General features: G+C 41.1%; 1 protein-coding gene and 1 non-coding gene across 2 annotated transcripts in view; both read left to right on the forward strand.

The window, feature by feature from the left end:
- The window catches only part of ADAMTS12 (ADAM metallopeptidase with thrombospondin type 1 motif 12), a 371,922-nt gene extending 359,349 nt beyond the window's left edge, over positions 1 to 12,573 (forward strand). The window contains exon 24 of the mRNA XM_047767431.1: positions 8,652 to 12,573. Within this exon, the coding sequence (XP_047623387.1) occupies positions 8,652 to 8,830 (179 nt within the window). The 3' untranslated portion in view covers positions 8,831 to 12,573. The remainder of the gene's footprint in view (positions 1 to 8,651) is intronic.
- Positions 12,574 to 17,428: 4,855 nt separating this feature from the next.
- Positions 17,429 to 17,550, forward strand: LOC125114507 (U6atac minor spliceosomal RNA). Its single transcript, XR_007131824.1, has one exon. It is a non-coding gene; the product is annotated as a U6atac minor spliceosomal RNA (small nuclear RNA).
- The last annotated feature ends 9,331 nt before the right edge of the window (positions 17,551 to 26,881 follow it).

Below are 26,881 nucleotides of genomic sequence, written 5' to 3' on the forward strand. Positions count from 1 at the left end.
TATCTCTTTCTAGTTCCTTTAGGTTGTTTTGCTTGAGATGTTTGTTTCCTGAGGTAGGTTTGTAAGGCTATAAATTTCTGTCTTAGAATTGATTTGGTCATATCCCATAGATTTTGGAACATTGTGTTTTTGTTTTCATTTGCCTATAGGTATTTTTTAATTTTTTCTTTCACTTCTTCAGTGATCCATTGGTTGTTTAGTAGAATGTTATTTAGTTCTCCACATGTTTGTTTTTTGGAGTTTTTTCTTGTAGTTAATTTCTAGTCTCATGCATTGCATTTAGAAAAGATGATTGATGTGATTTCTTCTTTCTTAAATTTACGGAGACTTGTTTTGTGGCCTACTCTATCCTATAGGAAAGTTCCCTGTGCACCTGGAAGAATGTGCTATTTTCTGCTTTGGGATGGGAATTAAACACACACAAATCCATTTGGTTTAATGTATCATTGAAGGCCAGTGTTTCCTCATTGATTTACTATATGAATGATCTGTCCATTGATACAAGTAAGACATTAAAGTCCCAAACTATTATTGAGTTACTGTCAACATCTGTCTTTTAATATTTGCTTTATATATTTAGATGTTCCTGTGTCAGGTAAATATATTTGCCTTTGTTATATCTTCTTGGATTGATTTCTTGATTATTATATAACATCCTTCTTTGTTTCTTACAATATTTTAAGGTCTATTTTACCTGATATATTTATTGATACCATGGCTTTCTTTTCATTTCTGTTTATGTCTCTATTTCTTTTTTTGTTGTTGTTGTTGTTGTTGCTATTTCTTGGGCCACTCCCGCGGCATATGGAGGTTCCCAGGCTAGGGGTTGAATCGGAGCTGTAGCCACCGGCCTATGCCAGAGCCACAGCAATATGGGATCCGAGCCGCATCTGCAACCTACACCACAGCTCACGGCAACGCCGGATCGTTAACCCACTGAGCAAGGGCAGGGACCGAACACACAACCTCATGGTTCCTAGTCGGATTCGTTAACCACTGCGCCACAACGGGAATTCCTATGTCTCTATTTCTTTTTCCATCCTCCCACTTTCAGTCTGTGGTTTTAGATCTGAAATGAGTTTCTAGTAGACGGCATATATACAGGTCCTATTTTTGTACTAAATTCAGTTACTATGTCTTTTGATTGGAGCTTTAGTTCATTTAAAGTATAATTATTGATTGGAATGTACTTATTACCATTTTGTTAATAGTTTGGGAGTTTTTGTGTAGTTTTTTTGTTACTTTTAAATGAATCTCTTTAGTGTTATGTTTGGATCCCTTTCTCTTTGTGTGTGTATACATATGTCTATTACAGATTTTTTGGTTTGTGGTTACCATGAGGTTTATATATAGCCCTATATATGTGTAATTATTTTAGGTTGCCGATCTGAGGACAAATGCATTTTTACAACCCTGCATTTTTAATCCCCTCCCCCAAGTTTACTGTTTTTGACATTGTATTTTATATCTTTTTGTGTATCCCTTATCTGCTTATTGTGAATAGAGGTGATTTTTGCTTTTGCCTTTTAATCTTTGTAGTAGATTTACACATGCTTGATTTATTACCTTGGTTGCATATGTGCCTTCACCACTTAGATGTTTCCTAATTTTCATGTTTCTAATTGAGGCATTTTCTTTTTCACTTGGATAAGTCCTTTTAGCATGTATTATAAAGCTGGTTTGGTGGTGCTGAATTCTTTGAGCTTTATGCTTATCTATAAAACTTTTGATCTCTCCATCACATCTAAATGAAAGCTTTGCCAGGTAGAGGATTATTGGTTTTTAGATTTTCCTTTTTCAACACTTTTAATTTATTGTGCCCTTCTGGTCTTCAGTTTCTCCTGAAGAGTCAGATGATAGCCTTATGGGAGTTTCTCTTGTACTTTATTGCTTTTCCCTCACTGATTTTTTTGTTTATCTTTAATTTTTGCCATTTTCAGTGTGATCATCTTTGAGCTGGCCCTGTTTTGGACTCTGTCCTCCTTGGATCTGAATGTTTCCTTTCCCAGGTTAGGGCAGATTTAGCTATTATATCATCAAATCTGTTCTCTGCCCTTTTCTCTCTTCTCCTCCTGGGATCCCTATAATGTGAATGTTAGTACACTTGATGTTGTATCACAGGGGCCTCTCAACTGTCCTCATTTTTAAACATTTTTTGTTGTTGTTGAACTTAATTTCCATTACTCTGTCTTCTAGCTCACTGAGCCATTCCTCTGTATCATCTAATCTACTATTGATTCCTTTTTTTTTTCACTTTTTCTATTCTTCAGCTCTGTTTGATTCTCTTTTTTAATATTCTCACTGTTCATTCATTCTTCTCCCAAGTTCTGTTAGCATCTTTACAATCATTACTTCGAAGTATTCATTGGATAGGTTGCCTATCTTCACACAATTCTTCAGGAGTTTTATCTTATTCCTTCTTTCCCTCAGTTGCCTCATTTTTCAATTTTTATTTCTATGTATTTGGTGAGTTTACTATTATATTTTCCAACCTCAGAGAAGTGGAATTTTGTAGGAGACATCCTATATGTCCCAACAGCTTACTCCCCTCTGTCTACTAGAGCTCTATGCTCAAGGGGTGCCCCCTACATTGGCTGCATGGATCCTTCTGTTGTGATGGGTTGTGTGGGCAGTCTGGTAGGTGTGGCTGGCTTCCTTTTAGGTTCTTGTGAGGTTTTGCCTTGTGTGGAGGCTGTTGGCTGCCAGCTGGTGTGGCCAGGATGTGAGATGGCTGCTTGCAGAGCCCTAGGGTTTCCCTGAGTAGTACTGGCATACTTGTAGACAGAGCTGGGTTCTGGAGAGGATGATTGCAGGGCTACGTTCTGACATGGCTGGCTGTGAAGTCTAGGGTGTCCCAAAGCTGGTCCCCGCCTTCTGGTGAGTGATCCAAAATGTCTTGGAGCTGTGTCAGCCTGCTGGTTGGTAGAGCCAGGTTACAAAGTCTCTTGTTTCAGGGCTTTTGGGGTCCTGGAACTGGTGTTAACCCATTGGTATGTAGGTGGGAGCCAGATCCTGGGGCTTCTGGCTGAGGGCTCCAAGGCATTTCAGAGCAGATGTTGGCCTGCTGATAGCCAGCACCCAGGAGTTCTGGACATGGCAGGCTACAAGGCTGCAGTAGACTTAGACTGTTATCCACCCCCTGGTGGGTGAAACCTGGTCCTGGGACTTCTGGCTACAGGGCCCTGAGGGTCCTGTAACTGGTGTGTCAACCTGCTGGTTGTTGGGGGGTTGGTGCCTGCCTACTGGTAGGTAGACTTGGACCTGGAATCTCTGGCTACGGGGCCCTGGGAGTCCTGGGGCTAGTGCCAGCACACTGGTGTACAAGCCTGGGTTCTGCGCCCTCTGGTGGACAGGACCAGGTGCCAGAGTAGCTCTGGGGATCTTAAGGCAGAGGCCTGCTAATGGGTGGGGCTGTGTCTCCACCTGGCTAGTTGCTTGGTCTAGAAGCCAAGGCATCCCAGTACTGGTGCTGACAGACTGGTTGTTGGAGCCAGGTCCTAGTGCCAGAAGGCAGTTTCCCAATTAGTGCTTTCCAGTGCCTATGTCCCTAGGGTAAGCTCCATTTGCCTCCTGCCACTCCCAGAGACTCTCCAAGATCAGTGAGTGAGTCTTACCCAGGATCCTTTCAACTTATTGTTTCTGCCCTGGGCCCCTGAACCCCAAAGCCTATGAAATTTTGTGTGCACTCTTTATGAGTGGAGTCTCTATTTTCCACAGCCCTCTGGCTCTCCTGAAATTAAACTCTATTGGCCTTAGAGCCACATGTTTGGTGGCTCATCTTCCCAGTGCAGGACCCCTGGGCTGGAGAGCCAGATGTGGGGTTCAGATCCCTCACTTATGGAGAACTTCTGCAATTACAATTATGCTCCCAGAGTTCCCATTGTGGCTCAGCAGTAACAAACCCGACTAGTATCCATGAGCACATGGGTTCAATCTCTGGCCTTGCTCTGTGGGTTAAGGATCCAGCATTTCCATGAGCTGTGTTTTGGTCACAGATGCAACTCAGATCTTGTGTGGCTGTGGCATAGGTTGTCAACTGCAGCTCCAATTCGACCCCTAGACTGGGAACTTCCATATGCTGTGGGTGCAGCCCTAAAACGACGAAATATATATGTCTCCCATTTGTGGTTCACTGACCCAGGGGCAAAGGTCTTGATTATACCATAGCACTATCCATCCTACCTGTCTCATCATGGTTTCTTCTTTATATCTTTAGTTGTAGAAGATCTTTTCTGCCAGTCTTCCTTTCTCACCAATAGTTAGTTGCTCTGGAAATAGTTGTTACTGGTGTCCCAGTGGGAAGAGGTGAGTTCAGGGTGTTCCTATTCCATCTTGGCCACCCCCAGCAGACTTCCTACTGAAAGATATTCTTCCAGGTGAACAACTTCATTCATTCCTTCTTATTCAGCAAGTATTAATGATCACAAGATAGTTTTTAGCACTTCGCCTGAGACCTGAGGATACAGAAATGAGTATGACAGTCTGCTGTCCTCAAGGAACCCAAAGTCTTATGGAAACTGTATTTGCCAACAATGTTGAAATTATTTTTCAGCTTTTATGGGCAAAATATTATCCTTCAACCTAGGCATTGCTGATAGCAAGGGAACCAGCTTATAACTGTCCCTTTAAGTTTCCAAGTACGGTTTCTGTTGAACAGGAACAGGCAAATTAGGATGTCCTCTCCAAGTTGCCCCAAATTACAAGCATTGTGTGTGTTCTGGCTGGGATCCAGCTGGCTGAAGAACACAGCCAGCCTTCATTATTTCACAATAGTAAAGTGCAATTAAGCCCTGCCATGATGTTGGGCTCACAGTCATTGTCTAAATGAGCTGCTAAACATAGGCCTGGAATACAGGCTCCCAATGTAGGTCACTGCTAACCCCCACTCTTCCTTCCACTTCCCCACTTTCAAACAGGAGAACCCCAGGACTCAACTGCTCCCAGGGTTCTGAGGGCCATTGAAAAGCAGGGCTCATGATCTCATGGTTCCCAAGTCAGACAGTGACATCAGGCTTGACTGAGCCTCTTTAGATCATGTAGGTATTGACCTAACATGACAAGTGGGATTCTGGGTTGAGCGAATGCAGACGTTCTGGTCAGGGAAGACCTGTCCGCATGACTCCCCTACTTCCCCATCACCAGCACAAGAGATTCATTCCCTTGGTGGCAGAGCTTTAGAGGCACTGAGGTAACATTCAAATTCCAGTGCCACTGTCTACATGGCAGCTGTGTGATGCTGGGCCAGTTACTAAGCCCCTCTGGAACCTCAGTTTTAAAAGGAGAAGACTAGATATACCTGTAAGTAAATTTCTGTAAGGATCAAGTGAAATTATATATATATAGATATATATATATCAAACACATTGCCTAGTATATGATAAGTGCTTAATAGTTATCTAATTTTTATTATTGTCATGGGAATGGTGATGCATTACTTTCCTAGGGCTATACAGTAAACTACCAAAAACTTAAAACAACAGAAATCTATTCTCTCACAGTTCTGGAGGCAAAAAGTCCAAAAATCAAGGTTCTTGGTAGGGCGCTGCTTTCTCTTTTAGCTCCTGATAGTTAACAGCTTTTTTTTTTCTTTTTTTGCCTTTCCTAGGGCCACTACCTGCAGCATATGGAGGTTCCCAGGCTAGGGGTCTAATCAGAGCTGTAGCCACTAGCCTACGCCAGAGCCACAGCAATGCGGGATCCAAGCCGCATCTGCAACCTACACCACAGCTCACGGCAACGCCGGATCCCTAACCCACTGAGCAAGGCCAGGGATCAAACCCGCAACCTCATGATTCCTAGTCAGATTCATTAACCACTGCGCTACAACAGGAATTCCGATAATTACCAGCTTTCCTTGGCTTGTAGCTGCATTCACTTCAGTCTCTGCCTCCATCATCACATGGCATCTTCCTCTGGGTGTCTGTGTCTTCATATGGCCTTCTCTTTACTGTATCTTTCTCTTTTTAAAAGGACACAGTCATGCTGAAGTAAGGGCTCACTCCACTCCAGTATGCCCACATCTTAATTTAATTATTATTACATCTGCAAAGAAATATTTTCAAGTAAGTTCACATCCACAGGTACCCATGGTTGGGCTTCGACTTGGGGCGAGGGGGAAACATCTAAACTTTGGAGGACACAGTTCAACCCAGAACAGGGTAAAAGACTTTGGGGGACTTTTTATACTAGCAGATACCTTTGAGCAAGGTCACACTTTAGCCTTTAGCAGAGAAGGCTCACATACCCTTTCTAGAACAGTTCAAGATAGAACATAGCACCATGTTTGAGCAAATGTTACAATAACAATACAAGTTTGGAGCTTGGGACAGAAGGGATCCATGTGGTCCAACCTGGCCAAAAGCAGCTTTGAAGAACGGGAAGCTAAGCTTTCATGCTTCCTCTGTCTTCCTTTCTTGAAGTAGCCCCAGAGCACTCACACACTCAGGCCAGGGAGACTGGGGGAGGGGGGAAAAGAGCCACCCCAGATGCACCTTCTCCATCCACAAGGGCTTTAGGAGAGGCTGGCTGAGAAATAAAGCAGCCTTGTGACACCTAGGCTTCCATTCTGGACCTTGTTCCCAAGCCCAGAGGAAGGAATCCTTGCCTTGTTCTGAACAGCAGCCTACGTGATGCGTGGCCCAGACCCCAGCGAGGACACCTGATGCTCTGGTGGGAACCTGGGAGACGAAGAGCTCAGATTCCTATTCCACAGGAGGGATACTTGGTGGAAATTTATACCCTTTCTAAAATATCAGATCATGTACAGAAGTTTCCTGTGGAACTAGGGGACACTGATTTTTACAATAGGTTTAAGAAGAGGCCTCAATAACAGAAGAATCAGCAATAAAGAGGTTTGGGATTCTAGGAGCCTTATATGTCACCTATCCCCAAGCGCTCTTAAAACTTGCAAACCAAATGGAATTCTGACTGTGCATAGAAGATGTTTATTTCTTGATGAAAAGCCAAGGCACCGTCAAGGGAACGATAAATTCTGAGGCAATAAAAAGCGTTGTTTTTTTTTTTTTTTTTTGCTTTTGTGACCTGAAAGTGAAAAAATGCACAGAGAGGCAAAAATACTGTCACATATTTGGGTAAAGGGAATGTTTTCTCCATTTCTACTTTCCCTGACAGTTTTATTTATAAAGGACAGCGGCCTGTTTGTGAAAAAGGCTTTTCTTTAGAATTATTAAAATCTTTGCTGGGAAAAAAAGAAAGAAAATCAGCCAGAGCTCTGAGAGGCACTCAAGCAAAGTTCGAAACAATTTCCCTGTTAATCTGTTCTTCGGGCCTTTACTGAATTCCTTCCAGACCAGGGGGACACAGGCCAGTGCAGTCTGGGAATCACCCGCAGAATATGCGAGGATGGGCCCTGAGAAAGCTCTAATGCCTGCTTCTGTAGGAGGAAGAAGTGTCAGCATAATCAAGGGACTTAGTTCCCCAGAGTTAGAGTAGAACAAAGCTTAGAACTCAAGTCACTAACTGTGTACTTACTCTGGGAATTATTTGTCTATGTCTTATGGCTTCATCTTTATGGTCCATTTCTGGAGGGTAGTGACCACATTTTATGTATCTGTATCCTCTGCTCAGAAAGTGTTGGTTGGGTAGTCAGTGGGGTTTACTTGGTGTTCTGAATGGTCTGATTGATGAAAGCAGTGGTTTTAGAGTCAAAACCATTCAGATCTGACTGTGCCACTGATCAGCTGGGCTGCCCTATGCACGTTCTTAACTTGTGTGTATGCTTAACGTTTCTGTTTGTAAAAGAGAAAGAACAGTTGTGTTTACCTGAGAGTTACTGCTGGGAAGATTAAAATGAAGCAATGCACATAAAACATCACATTCAACTACTGCATAACAATCCTGCAGAGCAAAACACCTCCAAACACAGGGCTTTAGAACTACCAGCGTGAATTTTTTGCTTGGCATCTCTGGGTCAACTAAATTCAGCCAACCTAGCTTAGCTCTGGTTGGCCTTGGCTGCAAGCTGTGGGTAGGGTTGGGCCAGGTCTGCTCCATGTATCTCTCATCATCCTTGGTCCAGGATGGCATGAGCCAGATTCTTCTAATGGTGACAGTCAAAGCACATGAGGGCAGACTCATCCTCCTGCACATTCCAAGGCCCTGCGGCCATCATGTCTACTAACCTCCCATGGTCCAAAGCAAACCAGAGAGCTGAACCCAAAGGCAGGAGGGGGCAGTATTCACCCCCAAGTGGCCATGGCAAGGGTGGGAATGTAAAACATTGCTACCAAGGAGTGCATGTCGATGGATGTTATGAATTGTTATGGAGCCTTTCTCAGTAGACATATAAAGTCTTCCATTAAAAGGGAGTTCACATTGTGGCTGAGTGAGCTAAGAACTCAACATCGTGTCCATGAGGATACAAGTTCAATCCCTGGCCTTGCTCAGTGGGTTAAGGATCTGGCATTGCCGCAAGCCACTTTGTAGGTCACCGTTGCAGCTCAGATCTGGTGCGGCTGTGGTTGTAGGCTCGCAACCAATTCGATCCCTAGCCTGGAAACTTCCTTATGCCACAGGTGCAGCTGTAAAGAGAAAAATTAAAAAAAAAAAAAAAAAAGACTTCCATTAAGAGAAGTTGTGCTCATTCACTTAAAAAAAGGATAAGCTTTGTTTTCTTTTTTCTCCTCCCACAGATTTACCTTGTACCAAGGACAACTTATCAGCCAGTTTCTGCCAGACACTAAAAACCATGAAGAAATGTTCCATGCCCACCGTGAGGGTTCAGTGCTGCGTCTCTTGTTCCCAGACACACGTGGCCCACACCCAAAGGCCAAGAAAACGACAGTTGCTCCAAAAGCCCAACGCCCCCTAAGTCCAGAAGGAAGCCACCATCCACCATAGACTGCAGCTGTCTGCTGACCATGACACATTCTAGCCCCAGGGATCACTCCATTGTGGTTTTACTCTGTGTTTCAGGTTCAACTTGGGCTCATAACAAAACTAAACCCTCTGTGTTTCTTTAGCCACAGAATGTCCTTCAGAGGAGGCATGGGAAATACTCGCTGCTCCCTGATGCGCAGGGAAGGGGTGCAGGAGAATCGGGCATCTCCCAGGATCAGCTCCTGGGAAAGGTGCCAAGTTGGGCAAGTCAGTGAAATGATGTTTTTTTTTCCTCCCTTAAAGGTAAAAACAGAGACCAGATTTTCCCCAGACTACCTCAAGAGTAGCAGGAAACAGCCACTTTTATCTAGGGAACAAACAGTCTCCTTAATTTACCTTGATGAAATCTTTTTTTTTTTTTTTAAATCTCCCTCCCTACCTGCGAGAGTTGCTGTTTAAAATGTCATGGGCAAGCTTTGAGGAACAGTCTCTGGATTCATCAGACAGGGGGCTACTCTCTTCAACCAGTGTTCAACTGGAGCTGGAAGAAAAAGTGCTGGCCACACCCCCAGTCTCTCCCTAATCTCTGTGGACTCTACCTGGACTGTTAAGACTCCCTTGTCTACCTGGAGACCCTAAGAAGAGGAGAAAATGCGAGGAACTGTAGGATTTAGTAAACCTAAGGAACTTGCTGTTGGAGTCATCAGACAGGGTTGTGGCCCTGACAGGTCCCTTCTTTATTTAGCAGTAAGAGAGGGGCCTCAGCATAATAGGGAGACTCTGAAGGCAAGACCCTGGATGGTGTCTCACCATGTTTTTGGTGCTCACGGGGGGCCAACATGAAGCAGCATCGTTGGTTTATCTCCTCCAGAAGACCTTTCTGACTTAAGGATAATTTCTATGAAAACTCTTAAAAAGCAAAATTAACAGAAATCAATAAGAGAATGTGGGCCTTTACTCATCCCACTTCCCTGGCAAATGCCCATTCCTTTGCAGGGAGCAAAGGACTCTTACAGTCTGACTTTCCCTTCTCTAGCATATTCTCTGCCTGAGTCATCAACACACAGGGTGCCCATCTTTTCACCTCCGGGGGTTTAATGTGCACAACAACCTCTATGGCCTGCTCTGTGGCTGCAGGCCACCCCCTACCCACCTTCGGGTTGGAAAGTGGAGCTCTAGTTTAAAATACGTCCAAGATCCAGGTAAATTGCATTAAGTATACAAAAACTTTGCATTAAGTATGCAAAAACTTAGTATAAACTTCTAGTCTCGAGAAAAAACAAACAACTTTTCAAAAGTGAGGTAATGCTGACCCAATAGTCCTTCTTTGAGGATCTGTTTCTTTGAGGGAAACAGGTGAGTCAGGGAATCCAAGAAAGTAAAATGCTTATTCTGGATGTTCCCATCACCCATCAGGAGTCAGAGGAGGCTGTGGTCTCAAATTCAAGACAAGTTTCCTGGTTTCTAAAGGGAGGTAGTTACATGAACTGAACCTGGAAAATGAGGTGGGGGGGGGCAGGGCCTCCACAGCAAGAAGCCCTCAGGACCAGCTCTTGACGGAAGGGAAGGCAGGTGTGGCGTTTGTGTAATGGGCAGCATGTCTTCAGACTCACACAGAGGTCCAGCGAATATTCACCCTAGAGCCGTGTCCCACCTACCCCTTGCATTATCTCTCCGTTCAGCAGAATGGTGCTATTGAAATATGGTGCTAATATCCAGATGGTGGCAGAACTAATATAAACATAGAGGTAGATGTACAAGTGGGCAAGTCCATATGCCTCTTCTGTTAAATGTAATGGTGTTGCTGGCCAACGCTGCTCCTATTGCCTGGACACTAGAAGCTTAAAATTTGTATATTATGCATTTTTTCCCCCAAGCCATTACTGTGTATTATTCTGATAAATTCCTGGGGGGAAATAAAACAGTGGGGTTGGGATGAAATTTGAGATAGACCAGAAGTAGGAGGAAAGTAGAAATGTTTATCAAAACCAGGAAATTTATTTCTAGATAATTAGGTTCTTATATTTGGTCTTTGAACATTGCTGGCTGATGACCAGAGCTCTGGTGAAATAAGAATTTTGGAGAGAAGATGCTTAAATTGTCAGTGATGTAAGTGGAAGGGAAGCTGATTTTCTTCTCATGGGGCAATTTGCGAAGACTATCCCTGAAGTGTAATATAGGCTTTCGGGGGATTAATTTGGTAAGCTGGATGGATTTAACTTAATGCTATCTTAGATCACACATGTCATCAGAGACCTGGATATGACCGGTCTTACAAAACTCAGGAACAAATCCAGATTCCTACTGACCTCAGCAAACTAAACTTGGCCAGATTTCCCAATACACAAAATGTTGCTTATGATCCACGTGGCAAAGATGGTGGAAATGCAGGGAGGATCTGGCCAGGTGCTTCATTCCAGCCTTCCTCTAGGTTCTCAGAATAGTGGCCTCTAATCCTATATCATGGACATTTACTTCCTGTATTGCGAATGTGTCGTGACACAGTTGTGTGACATCTATCATTCTGGACCCCAGGGTAAAGACAGCACTTACTATTGGAGTCATCAGACATGGTTGTGGCCCTGACAGGTCCCTTTCAACCTATAAGAGAGGGGCCTCAGATGAACAGGGAGACCCTGAAAGGCAAGAACCTAGATGGTATCTTACCATGTTTTTTGGTGCTCACAGGGGCCAATATGAAGCAGCATAGTTGGCTTATCTCCTCCGTGGCCTCCTTTCCTCCCATCTTGAACAAAGAGAAATGTAACAAGAAACACTGGATACACATCTACCGTGAACCACAGAGGGCTGCCACGGGGCCTGGTGCTTAAATACATCAAAGTTCTCAAACCCAGTTTGGTTTGCATTGCCTTTCACAGTGGCTGTTAGCTCTACCCTGAAAAGGTGTGAGTTAATTTAATTCTTCAACATTGAGACATAATTCAACACACTGTGGGGAAACAACATTTCAAGGGATCAGATAGTGAATACGTTTATAAAACAGGAAATCCTTTTGTGATACAAGCAACTGCCTCTTTGTAGGAATGACTTGTTTTAATGTTGAGTTTTCTTCAACAGGAGCACACTCCGTCCAATCTCCTTCCCCAGGTCTCTGCTTGGTGTGGAGTCATTCCTAATGTGATGCTTTCGGATACTTAGTGAATGTTTCTGTTAACTTTTTCTTATTTCTGGAACACAATTTGAGGGATTTATATTGTTTTAGATCATAATTCCCCAATCAGTTGGTTAAAATCCTCCAAATTCTGAAATCTACACATTCCTACCCTAGAGACTATAGGTCTTAGCTCTTCTCCCTTCTGACTCTAGGATCAAGCCCTGGGACAATGAATCAGTGCACAGCCCTTCACTTTCAAGAGAGCAGCCACACAACATGAACTGTCTGGTGCTACAACTTAGCTAATGTATTTAATGCTATTCTTTTTTTTTTTTGTATTGCTAGTTCAAATACCATTAGTATTATTTTAAGTTATGTCATTAAAAACAAACAAGCAAACAACCATGGTTGTGGAAGCACAATTCTACCTATCACTCCTCCCAAATGGTTATATGTGGTACATGGCCTCATCCATTTCCTTGTATGCACCTCTGTGCTATTTTGCCAGGCCCAGCCTCATTAAGGGGTACCTTGGTGGGTACCTTAGTATTTAAAACCAGACTGTAACTATAGCCTGCCATTGCATGGCATCAATTAATGGCCAAACTCACCGATATTTCCATGTGATGTGATATTTCCTCCTGCGAGACTCCCACCACCCACCAGAGTAACCCCAGAACTTAGCATTCTGGAAGAGGATGCTGTCAATTCCTTCCTCCCCCACCCCCTAATCAGTATGTCACTAGAGGAGTCACATCCCAAGTGAGGTATACTTTGCCCTCATGAATGACTATTCAACAACAGACACAATCCACCACATGATAATCTGAAGCGATGCCTAAAATCCTCCACAATCCCAGATCCAGTGTATTCAGACTTGCAGCTCACAGCATAACCTCGTCCCTCAATCCATCCAAAGTATAGACATAATGCTTGAGAGAAAGTGGTTCTAATTATGAAGAGGAATTTGCTTTGGAAATCCAATCCTTTTCCAAAAGCAATGCACAGCACAGTAAGTGTAAACAGCAGTTGGAGAATTTGGACATGTGTGACGTGGAATCCCCTCATGCAGAATGAGTGAAAGCACTGAGGCAGGGAAGAGTGAAACATCCACAAGTGACGCCCAGAATGCAAGCATGCATGGGGGGGTGGGAATCTGGTTTATGTCAAGATGATATCACAGAGGGCCACAAACACCTCCATCTTTGTACTTTGAAAACTCATGACCACTAAGCAACTCTTATCCTATAAGTCTCAGCTCAAATTCTGTTCCCCTCAGAAGGAAGCTGCTAGAAAGACAGAGGCACTTCTTTGTTCCTTCTTCACTGCGAACATTTTCCTGTAGAAGAGTGATTCCTAATACAGGATGATATTGTCCCTAAGAGACTTTTTACAATGACTGAGACATTTTTGGTTTTCACAACTTTGAGAGGAGGGTGCTACTGGCATCTGGTGAGCAGAGGCCAAGGATGATGCTAAACTTCCTACAGGACAGCGCATTTAGACAACATAGAATTATGTGGCTCAAGTGTCAATATTTCTAAGCTGAAAAATTGTACTAGAACAGTCATCACACCCTGGAGTGAGTAGCAGGGTTTCTGGATTAAGTAAAACTGAGCTCATCTTACACTCATATCTCACAGAAGAATGGATGAGGTGGGTCAGAAAAATTCCAAAGAAGAAAATACACACACACACGTGTCAGAGTTCAAAGCTCACTAGCTTGGCAAAATCACCTTAACATCACAGGGGAAAGCGGGTAGAGAGCATAGCTCCAAAAGAGTCTTTAATCAGCTGCTGGGGCCTCACGTGTTCAACTCTAGAGCCAGGGGAAATAAACCAAAAGTGGGTAAAATGGAAAAGTAATATACTGGGGGTTTGGAATAATTCTCCTCTAATGAAACAAAAGAGACCTCATCAGCAAAATCAAAATAGCAGCTTTACTAATGATGAAGCTGGATGGAGAGCATATTTTACAGGCAAATGGAAAAGGGCTTTCCTATCCTCCCTTTACCTCCAGGTTTCAGGTTCAAGAGGGATGTAGTGGAGGAGAAGAGGGAGAGAAGGAGAAATGAACCATTCAACCCATTAAACAGTTAATAGATGTCTCCATGGCCATTAAACATTCCCCAATAGCAGTCTTGGAAGAAGTACTGTAAAAGCCAGACGCAGAAGTACATGAATCTCAATGAAAGATCAAGATGGTGGAGAAGTAAGATATGGCATTCATATTCTCCCACAAACATATCAAAAAATCCATCTACATGTAGAACAATTTGCACAGAACATCTACTGAACACTGGCAGAAGACCTTAAAAGTTCTTCTGAAGAAGATCTTAAAAGGTCTTCCAAAAAGGGCAAGAAACCATCCACATAACTGGGTAGAACAAAAGGATAAAAAGGGAGAGAATGAATCAGGATGGGACTAGCACTCCTGAGAAGGAACCGCTAAAGAGGGAAGGAACCCACACCTTGGGAAGCCACCTAACCAACAGGGAGATCAGCCGAGACAGAGGGAACCTCAAAGTCTTGAAGAAAAGTGCAGCAGCTGGACTGAGGAGGGCAAAGCAAAGTGAAAGTGGCAAAGACCATCTGTACTACTGCCTGCTGAGACTCAGGCTCTAGAGGTCAGTTCCATGGAGATGACTAGGGTTGGCTGTGTGGAGACAGCTTGAGGGGCTAGAGAACAATGAGCCATGGGCTGGGGAGCAGAGCACCACAGCTGAGGTAAATTGGGAAGAAGTCTGAGCCGGCAGGAGAGGGCAAGAGGAGGGTCAGACCACCTTAGGAATATCTTTCCCTGAGCATGCACAGACTCTCAGAGGGCAGGGCACCTCTGGTGCAGGCTAGAGGTAACGAAGCACCACTTGGGCAGGCTACCAGTGGCTGGGCACCTCTTGTGTGGGCTAAGGGCAGCAGGGAGTGGGCCACAGTGCCTCTTGCATAGTCTACAGGTGGCAGGGGCCAAGCCACAGCAGGCATCTCAGACACCAGAGGTGGGCATGGCCAACCACCACTAGGGGTCTAGAACAGGCACCACCTTTGACCCCAGTCACTTCAGAGAGCAGCAAAAAAGAGGGCACTGCAACCGAGCACCATCCATTGTGGCTCTCACTTGCCTGGGAATGCACACACCCTGCAGCTGCCACTGCTAAAGACTCCTGGCACCACCTACACCTGCCTGATCACTGTCACTTTCCAGGGCCCTGCAACTAGGAGAAGCCTGCACCACCTTCCTGTAGGTCCTTGCCACTGTCAAGGGCCCAGCAACCAGGCACTAAATACTAGCCATGCCCATTGCCTCCATCTCCCTGGAAGCATGCACAGCACCCTAAAAATAAAAAGTAAGCTCTCACAAAATACCCAGGGACACTCATACATATAAATAGCCCTCCAAGACTAGAGTAGTTGTTTTCCCTAAGGTCACAGAATAAGAAAAGTATAAGCAAAATGAAGACACTCAGGAACATTCCCAGTTAAAAGAACAGGAGAATTCACCTGAAGGAACAATGAAACAGACCTTTGCAGTCTAACAGACACAGAGTTCCAAAAGGAGATAGGGAAAATACTGAAGGAATTAAGAGCAAATATGAAGGAATTAAGAGTAGTTGTGAACAGTAATGCAGATTACTTTAGAAAGGAACTAGAAAATATAAGAAGAAACATAGAAAAATTATAAAATTCATTTGCAGAGACACAAGCAAGGTTGAAGTCCCTGAAGAGCAGAATGAATAATGTAGAGGAATGAATTAGTGACTTGGAAGATGGAATAGTGGAAATCACCCAATCAGAACAGCAATCAGAAAACCAAATGAAAATACATGATAGCAATATAAAATATCTATGGGATAACATAAAGCAGGCAAACCTACACATAATAGGGATTACAGAAGAAGAAAAAGAAAAGGTGATTGAAAATATAGTTGAAGAAATTATGGCCAAAAACTTTCCAAATCTAAAGGAAACAGATACCAAGATACAGGAAGCACAGAAGGCCCAAACAAGTTGAACCTAAACAGACCCACACCAAGACATATTCTAATAAAAATGGCAAAAATTTAAAAAAATATATTCTAAAGGCAGCAAGAGAAAAACAAAGACTTAAAAAATATAAGGGAACCCCCTTATACAATTATAAGTTGTACAATTATAAGTCTATAAGCCAATTTCTCTACAGAAGCACTACAGGTGAGAAAAGAGTGGCAAGATATATTCAAAGATCTAAAACATCTTTGCAGCCTAGAATACTCTATCCAGCAAGAATATCATTTAAAGTCTAAGGAGAAATAAACAATTTCTCCAACAAACAAAAACTAAAAAGAGTACAGCAATAGTAAACCGATTCTAAAAGCAGCACTGGGAGTTCCTGTCATGGCACAGTGGAAACAAATCCGACTAGGAACCATGAGGTTGCAGGTTTGATCCCTGGCCTCACTCAGTGGGTTAAGGATCTGGTGTTGCCATGAGCTGTGGTGTAGGTCACAGATGTAGCTTGGATCTGGCATTGCTGTGGCTCTGGCATAGGCTGGCAGCTGTAGCTTCAATTCGACCCCTAGCCTGGGAACCTCCATATGCCACAGGTGTGGCCCTAAAAAAGCAAAAAAAAAAATTTTTTTAATTTGAAATTAAAAAAATAATTTAAAAATAAATAAAAGCAATGCTGAAAGGGCTCCTCTAAGTAAAAAAGTAAAAATAAATAGGGTGTAGGAAATCACAATTGGAAAGCAATCAAATAAGCCAGTATACAGATCTAAAAGTTAAAAAAAATTATTGTAAAAGAGATGATAAACACAAGGAACAGCAAAAAGACAGACATGAAGATGTTTAAAAAGGACACCAAAACCGTAAAATGTGGGGAAGGAAAGTAAGAAAATCTAGACAATTTTTTTAGGAATGTGTTTGAGCCTGTATGACTATCAGACTAAAGCAAGCAGATACAGGAAGGAGTTAACATATCTGAAAAACAGGGAAACCACAAATAAAAACCAAACATTACATCCACAAAAATTAAAAAGGAGAGGACACAAGCAAAAATAAAAGGAAATCATCCAACCAAAAAAGGAAAGGAAGAAAGGAGAGATATAGAATCAACTGGAAAACAAGGCTTAAAATGGCAATAAATACATATTTATCAATAATTACCTTAAATGTCAATGGACTGAATGCTCCAATCAAAAGACATAGAGCAGCAGTTGGATAAAACAGCAAGAGCCTACAATATTCTGTCTATAAGCAACTCACCTTAGGGCAAAGAACACATACAGATTGAAAGTGAGGAGATGGAAAAAGGTATTTCACTTTGAAAAACTTATGGTTTCAAAGGAGACAAGTTGGGGGTGTGGGAAGGAAATGCTATAAAACTGGGTTGTGATGATAGTTGTACAACTATAAATGTAATGAAATTCATTGAGTAAAAAATAATCTGTTTTTCTTTAAAAAAAGAAAAGATGTTTTATGTGAATGGAAAAGACAGGAGTGTTGTATGAAAGGAAAGGAGGTTAGCACTCCCCTGGATAAGGATAGAAGAAGCATTGGTCCTAACAACACACTGTTAAGGCATTGCCACCTACTTCATAGCATCTAAACATCATTTTTGAGATCCTACTGTATAGCACAAAGAACTATATCTAGTCACTTTTGATGGAACATGATGAAGGATAATGTGAGAAAAGGTATATATATATATACATATATACATATACATATTTGATTGGGTCACTTTGCTGTACAGGAGAAACTGACAGAACATTGTAAACCAACTATAATAGAAAAAATAAAATTTGTTTAAAAAAAGAGACAGGAAAGCAGCAGCTACAATACTGATATCAAACAAAATAGACTTTAAAATGAAGGCCATAAAGAAAGAAAAAGAAGGACCCTATTTAAATTTTATTTAGATTAAGATGGCAGAATAGAAGGACTGGAGCTCAACTTCTCTCCTAAAAGCAACAAAATTCACAACTAAAGACGGAGCACTCTGCACCAAAATGGACCGGAAACCTTAAAAAAAGATACCTTACTCCAGAAGAAAAAGAGGAGGCCACATCAAGAGGTAGGAGGGGCGATTTCGTGATATAAACAACCCCATACCTCCCGGGTGGGAAGCTCCACAGACTGAAAACTAACTGGTTCACAGAGGGAGACTCACCTACAGGAGTGAGAGTTCTGAGCCACACATCAAACTCTCATGTGTGGGGATCTGGCACAGAGAGAAAGAGCACCAGAGCATCTGGCATTGAAGGCCAGTGGGGCTTGTGCACAAGAGCTCCATGGGACTGGGGGCAAGGGAGACCCCATTCTTAAAAGATGCTCACAGATTTTCACGTGCACTGAGTCCCAGGGCAAAGCAAAGTCTCCAAGGGAATCTGGGTCAAACCTGACTGCAGTTCTTGGAGGACATCCTGGGAAAACAGGGGTGAACGTGGCTTGTTGTGAGGGAAGGACATTGGAAGCAAAGCTCTTGGGAATATTCATCAGTGTGCCTTTCTCTGGAGCTGGCCATTTTGGGAAAATCTGATCCCACCCATCAGTCAGCACTGAGAAGCCCCAGAGCAAACAATGATCCAGATGGGATCACAGCACCACCCCTCAGCAAACAGGCTGCCTAAAGACCCCTCAGGCACACAGCTGCCTCTAATCCCATCCAGAGACTAAGCCCCACCCACCAGAGGGATTAGAATTGGCTCCTCCTACCAGGGGGCAGGCATCAGCCCCTCCCATCAGGAAGCCTACACCAAGCCCCCATACTGACTTCAGCCACAGGGGGGCAGACACTAGAGGTAAGAGAGGCTACAACCCTATTATCTGTAAAAAGGTAACCACACCAAAAACCTATAAAAATGAAAAGACAGAGAACTATAACTCAGATGAGGGAGAAAGGAAAAACCCCAGAAAATCAGCTAAGTGATCAGGAGATTCTCAGCCTCCAGGAAAAAGACTAGACTGTTGATGCTGAAGATGATGCAAGACATTGGAAATAAACTGGAGGCAAAGATGGATAACTTACAGGAAACACTGACCAAAGAGATACAAGATATAAAACTTAAACAAGAAGAGATGCAAAATACAATCACTGAAATAAAAAATTCACTAGAAGCAGCTAACAGCACAACACAGGAGGCAGGAGTACAAATAAGCGAGGTGGAGGACAGTAGTGGAAATTATGGATGCAGAACAGAAAAGAGAAAAAAAATTGAAAAGAAATGAAGAGAGTCTCAGAGAACTCTGGGACAACATGAAACGCACAAATATCCGTATTATAGGGGTGTCAGAAGAAGAAGAGAGAGAGGAGGAGACAGAAAAAATATTCCAAGAGATAATAGCAGAAAACTTCCCTAACATGGGGAAGGAACCACTCACTCAAATCCAGGAAGCACAAGGAGTACCATATAAAATAAACCCAAGGAGGAACACCCCAAGACACACACTAATCAAACTGACCAAAATTAAAGACAAAGAGAAAATCTTGAAAGGAGCTAGGGAAAAGAAACAAATAACATACAAGGGAACCCCAGTAAGGTTATTGGCAGATTCTTCAACAGAAACTCTGCAGGCCAGAAGGGAGTGGATAATATACTCAACGTGATGAAAGGAAAAAACCTCCAACCAAGATTACTCTACCCAGCAAGGCTCTCGTTCAGATTTGAAGGAGAAATCAAAACCTTCACAGATAAGCAAAAGCTGAGAGAATTCAGCAACACTAAACCAGCCTTACAAAAAATACTAAAGGAACTTCTATAGGCAGAAAAGAACAAGAGAAGAAGGAAAGGAAAAAGAGCAGCAAAAACAAATCCAAAGCAATTAATAAAATGGAAATAAGAACATACATATCAATAATTACCTTAAATGTGAATGGACTAAACGCCCCAGCCAAAAGACACAGACTGGCTGAATGGATACAAAAACAAGACCCATATATATGCTGTCTTCAAGAGACCCACTTCACTTCTAGGGACACATACAAATTCAAAGTGAGAGGATGGAAGAAAATATTTCATGCAAATGGGGATCAAAAGAAAGCTGGAGTAGCAATACTCATATCAGACAAAATAGACTTTAAAATGAAGAATATATTAAGGGACAAAGAAGGACATTACATAATGATCGAAGAATCAATCCAAGAAGATGATATAACAATTTAAAATATCTACACACCCAACACAGGTTCACCACAATATATAAGGCAAATGCTAACAACCTTAAAAGGAGAAATTGACAATAACACAATCATAGTGGGGGACTTTAACACCCAACTTACAGTAATGGACAGATAAACCAGACAGAAACACAGGCCCTGAATGAAGCATTAAACCAGATGGACTTAATAGATATTTATAGGACATTTCATCCAAAAGCAACAGAATATACATTCTTAAGTGCACATGGAACATTCTCTAAGACTGATCATATCTTGGGCTACAAATCCAACCTCAGCAACTTTAAGAAAATTGAAATCATATCAAACATCTTTTCCAACCACAACGCTATATGACTGGAAATCAACAACATGAAAAAAACTGCCAAAAACACAAACACGTGGAGACTAAACAACATGCTACTAAACAACCAATGGATCACTCAAGAAATCAAAGAGGAAATTAAAAAATACCTAGCAGCAAATGACAATGAAGATACAACACTCCAAAATCTATGGGATGCAGCAAAAGCCATTCTAAGAGGAAAGTTTATAGCAATACAAGCCAACCTCACGAAACAAGGAAAAGCTCAAATAAACAAGCTAACATTACATCCAAAGCAGCTAGAGAGAGAAGAACAGACAAGACCTAAAGTTAGTAGAAGGAAAGAAATCATAAAGATCAGAGCAGAAATCAATGACATAGAAACAAAGAAAACCATAGAAAAGATCAATGAAATGAAAAGCTGGTTCTTTGAAAAGATCAACAAAATTGATAAAACCCTAGCCAGGCTTATAAAGCAAAAAAGAGAGAGGACTCAAATCAATAAAATTAGAAATGAAAAAGGAGAAGTAACAATGGACATCACAGAAATACAAAGGATCATAAGAGACTACTATAAGCAACTATATGCCAATAAAATGGAAAACCTAGAAGAAATGGACAAATTCTTAGAAAAGTACAATCTTCCAAGACTAAACCAAGATGAAATAGAAAAGATGGATGAACCCATCACAGGAACTGAAATTGAAATTGTGATTAAGAAACTTCCAACAAACAAAAGTCCAGGACCAGATGGCTTCACAGGCGAATTCTATCAAACATTTAGAGAAGAGCTAACACCTATCCTTCTGAAACTATTTCAAAAAATGCAGAGGAAGGGTACTCCCCAAGGCCACCATCACCCTGATACCAAAACCAGACAAAGATACCACACACAAAAAAGAAAACTATAGGCCAATTTCACTGATGAACATCAATACAAAAATCCTCAACAAAAGACTAGCCAACTGCATCCAACAATACATTCAAAGGATTGTACATCATGATCAAGTGGGATTTATCCCAGGGATGCAAGGGTTCTTCAATACCCACAAATCTATCTGTGTGATACACCACATTAACAAACTGAAGAATAAAAACCATATGATCCTCTCAGTAGACGTAGAAAAAGCCTTTGACAAAATCCAAAACCCATTTCTGATAAAAACCCTCCAGAAAGTGGGCATAATGGGAACCTACCTCAACACAATAAAGGCCATATATGACAAACCCACAGTGAACATCATTCTCAATGGTGAAAAGCTGAAAGAATTCCTGCTGAGATCAGGAACAAGACAAGGATGTCCACTCTCACTACTACTATTCAACATAGTGTTGCAAGTCCTAGCCACAGCAATCAGAGAGGGAAAAGAGATAAAATGAATCCAAATTGAATAGGAAGAAGATGACATGGTACTATACCTACAGAATCCTAAAGACTTGACCAGAAAACTGTTAGAGCTCATCCACAAATTTGGCAAAGTCGCAGGATACAAAATTAATACACAGAAATAGACGGCATTTCCATACACTAACAATGAAAGAGCAGAAAGAGAAATTAGGGAAGCAATCCTGTTTACCATCGCATCCAAAAGAATAAAATACCTAGGAGTAAACCTACCTAAAGAAACAAAAGACCTATACTCTGAAAACTACAAATCACTGATGAAAGAAATCAAAGATGACACAAACAGATGGAAAGATATACCATGCTCTTGGATTGGAAGAGTTAATATTATCAAAATGACTATACTACCTAAGGCAATCTACAGATTCAATGCAATCCCTATCAAATTACCAAGGATATTTTTCACAGAACTCGAACAAAATATTTTAAAGTTTGTTTGGAAGCACAAAAGACCCAGAAGAGCCAAAGACATCCTAAAAAAGAAAAATGGAGCTAGGGGAATCAGGCTCCCAGACTTCAGACTATACTACAAAGCAACAGTCGTCAAAACTGCATGGTACTGGCACAAAGACAGACATATACATCAGTGGAACAGGACAGAAAGCCCAGAATTAAACCCACACACCTACAGTCAACTCATCTATGACAAAGGAGGCAAGCCTATACAATGGAGAAAAGACAGCTTGTTCAATAAGTGGTGCTGCGAAAACTGGACAGCCACATAGAAAAGAATGAAATTAGAACACTCCCTAACACCATACACAAAAATAAACTCACAATGGATTAAAGACCTAGAAATAAGGCCAGACACTATCAAACTCCTAGAGGAAAACAGAGGCCAAACCCTCTCTGACATAAATGACAGCAACATCTTCTCAGATCCACCTCTCAGAGTATTGACAATAAAAAGAAAAATAAACAAATGGGATCTAATCAAACTTCAAAGTTTCTGCACAGCAAAGGAAACCCTAAACAATGCAAAAAGACAACCCACAGAATGGGAGAAAATCTTTGCAAGTGAATCCACTGACAAGAGATTAGTCTCCAAAATTTATAAACACCTTCTGCAGCTCCATACCAAAAAAACAAACAACCCCATCAGAAAATGGGCAGAAGATCTAAACAGACAGTTCTCCAAAGAAGACATACAGATGGCCAAAAAACACATGAAAAGATGTTCAACGTCACTCATGATTAGAGAAATGCAAATCAAAACCATGCTGAGGTACCACCTTACACCAGCCAGAATGGCCATCATCCCAAAGTCTACAAACAAGAAGTGCTGGAGAGGGTGTGGAGAAAAAGGAACCCTAGTACACTGTCAGTGGGATTGTCAATTGGCGCAACCACTGTGGAAAGCGGTATGGAAATGCCTCAGAAAACTAAACATAGAACTACCATTTGATCCAGCAATCCCACTCCTGGGCATCTATCCATAGAAAACCAGGACTTGCAAAGACACATGTACTCTGTTGTTCATTGCAACACTATATCCAATAGCCAAGACATGGGAACAACCTAAATGTCCATCGACAGAGGAGTGGATCAAGAAGATGTGGTACATATACACAATGGAATATGACTCAGCCATTAAAAGGAATGAAATAACAGATTTTTTAGCAACATGGATGGACCTAGAAATTATCATGCTAAATGAAGTCAGCCATACAATGAGACACCAACATCAAATGCTTTCACTGACATGTGGAATCTGAAAAAAGGACAGACTGAACTTTGCAGAACAGATGCTGACTCACAGACATTGAAAAACTTATGGTCTCTGGAGGAGACAGTTTGGGGGATGGGGGGATGTGTTTGGGCTGTGGGATGGAAATCCTGTGAAATCAGATTGTTATGATCATTATACAACTACAGATGTGATAAATTCATTTGAGTAATAAAAAAATGGAAAAAAGAAAAATAAAATATAAATAAATTTTATTTAATGATAAAAGGATCCACTTGAGAAGAGGATATTATAATCATCAACATATATGCTCCAAATATAGGAGCACCCATATACCTACAACAAATCTAACAGACATAAAAGGAGAAATTGATGGAAATACAATAATAGTAGGAGACTTTAACACACACTCACATCAATGGACGGATCCTCTAGACAGAAAACCAATAAGGCAACAGAGAGATCCTAAATGACACAATAGAAAAGTTAGACTTAATTGACATTTTTAGGACATTACACCCTTAAAAAAATTCAGAATATACATTCTTTTCAAGTGCACATGGAACATTCTCAAGGATTGACCACATACTGGGGCACAAAACTAACCTAAACAAAGAGTGTAGAAATTATTTCAAATATCTTCTCTGACCACAATGGCATGAAACTAGAAATCAATCACAGGAAAAGAAATGAGAAAAAGCTGACTGCATGAAGACGAAACAACATGCTACTAAAAAGCCAGTGGGTCAATGAGGAAATCAAAAGAGAAATTAAAAAATACCAAGACAAATGATAATGAAAACACAGCCATTCAAAATCTATGGGATGCTGCAAAAGCAGTTCTTAGAGGGAAATCATGGCAATAGAAAAATCTCAAATCAACAACTTAACCCACCACCTAAAAGAATTAGAAAAAGAACAAAAAACAAAACCTAAAGTGAGCAGAAGGAAGGAAATTATTAAGATCAGAGAGGAACTCAATAAGGTAGGGATTCAAAAAAAAAAAAGAAGAAAAAGAAAAAAATCAATAAACCAAGAGCTGGTTGGAGTTCCTATTGTGGCACAGCAGAAACGAATCTGACTAGGAACCATGAGGTTGCAGGTTTGATCCCTGGCCTCACTCAGTGGGTTAAGGATCTGGCATTGCCTTGAGCTGTGGTGTAGGTCACAGATGTGGCTCAAATCTGGCTCTTGCTGTGGCTCTGGCATAGGCTGGCGGCAACACCTCCAATTCGACCCCTAGTATGGGAACCTCCATATGCTGTGGGTGTGGCCCTAATAAGATAAAAGCCAAAAAAAAAAAAAAAAAAGAGCTGGTTCTTTGAAAGGGTCAACAAAATTGACAAACCTCTAGCCAGACTAAGGAAAGAAAAGAACTCAAGTAAATAAGAAATGAAAAAGGAGAAATCTCAATGGCTACTGCAGAATACAAAAAAAAAAAAAAAGAGAGAGAATACTATGAACAATTTTATGCCAACCAATTTGACAACCTAGAAGAAATGGACAACTTTCTAGAGACTTACAGCCCACCAAAACTCAATCAAGAAGAAACAGATCAATTGAACAGACTGATCACTAGAAATGAAGTTGTATAGGTAATAAAAAAAAAAAAAAACACTTCCTACAAAGTCCAGGACTAGATAGCTTCACAGTGAATTATACCAAACATACAAAGAACTTATACCCATTCTTCTTAAACTTTTCCAAAAGGTTGAAGAAGGAATAATCCAAAAGACTTTCTATGAAGCCATCATCACACTAATACAAAAACCAGACAAAGATTTTACCAAAAAAGAAAATTATAGGCCAATTTCTTTAATGAATATAGACACAAAAGTTCTCAACAAAATTTTATCCAACCAAATCCAACAACATATAAAAAAGACCATACAACATGACCAAGTAAGATTCATCCCAGGTTCACAAAGATAGTTCAACATACGCAAATCAATCAACATCATACACCACAGTAACAAAAGAGAAGTCAAAAACCACATGATAATCTCCACAGATGCAGAAAAAGCATTTGACAAAATCTAATATCCATTCATGATTAAAAAACTCAACAAAAGTGGGTATAGAGGGAACAGATCTTCAAATAATAAAAGCCATTTATGACAAATCCACATCCAATAAAATACTCAATGGAGAAAAGCTGAAAGCCTTCCCACTAAAATCTGGAACAAGACAAGGATGCCCACTCTCACCACTGTTATTCAACATAGTATTGGAAATCCTGGCCACAGTAATCAGACAAATAAAAGAAAAGGTATCCAAATTGGAAGAGAGAGGTAAAATTGTCACTGTATGCAGATGACATAATTCCATATATAGAAAATTTGAAGGACTCCACACAAAAACTACCCAAACTGATCAATGAATTCAGCACACTATCAGGATACAAGATTCACATTTCAGAAATTGGTTGCATTTCTATATACTAACAATGAAATTTTAGAAAATGAATATAAAAATACAATACCTTTTAAAATCACACCCCAAAAATTAAATACCTAGGAATAAACATGACTAAGGAGGTGAAAGACATATGCTGAGAACTCTAAAACATTAATCAAGGAAATTGAAGAGGATTCAAAGAAATGGAAAGATATTCCATGATCCTGGATTGGAAGAACTAATATTGTTAAAATGGCCATACTACCCAAAGCAAATTACAGATTCAATGAAATCCCTATCAAATTACCCATGATATTTTTCACAGAACTTGAACAAAGAGTCCAAAAATTTACATGGAGCCATAAAGACCCAAAATTGCCAAAGCAATCCTGAGGGGGAAAAAACCAAGAAGGAAGCATAACTCTCCCAGACTTTAGACAATATTACAAAGCTACAGTAATCAAGACAGTGTGATACTGGTGCAAAAACAGACATACAAACCAATGGAACAGAATAGAGAACCCAGAAATAAACCCAGACATCTACAGTCAATCTTCAACAAAGGAAGCAAGAATATAAAATGGGGAAAAGTCTTTTCAGCAAATGGTGCTAGGAAAACTGGACAGCTGCATGTAAATCTATGAAACTAGAACACACCCTCACACCAGGCACAAAAATAAACTCAAAATGGCTTAAAGACTTAAACATAAGACAAGATACCATAAAACTGCTAGAAGAGAATATAGGCAATACATTCCCTGACACCAACTGCACAAACCTTTTCTTAGGTCAGTCTCCCAAGGCAACAGAAATAAAAACAAAACTAAGTCAATGGGACCTACTCAAATTTACGAGCTTTTGCACAGCAAAGGAAACCATAAGACAACAACAACAAAAAAACAACCTACAGAATGGAAGAAAATAGTTTCAAACAATGCAACTGACAAGGGCTTAATCTCTTAAGATATATGAACTTATAC

This window comes from Phacochoerus africanus, chromosome 1 (genome assembly GCF_016906955.1).
Source record: "Phacochoerus africanus isolate WHEZ1 chromosome 1, ROS_Pafr_v1, whole genome shotgun sequence".
NCBI lineage: Eukaryota > Metazoa > Chordata > Mammalia > Artiodactyla > Suidae > Phacochoerus > Phacochoerus africanus.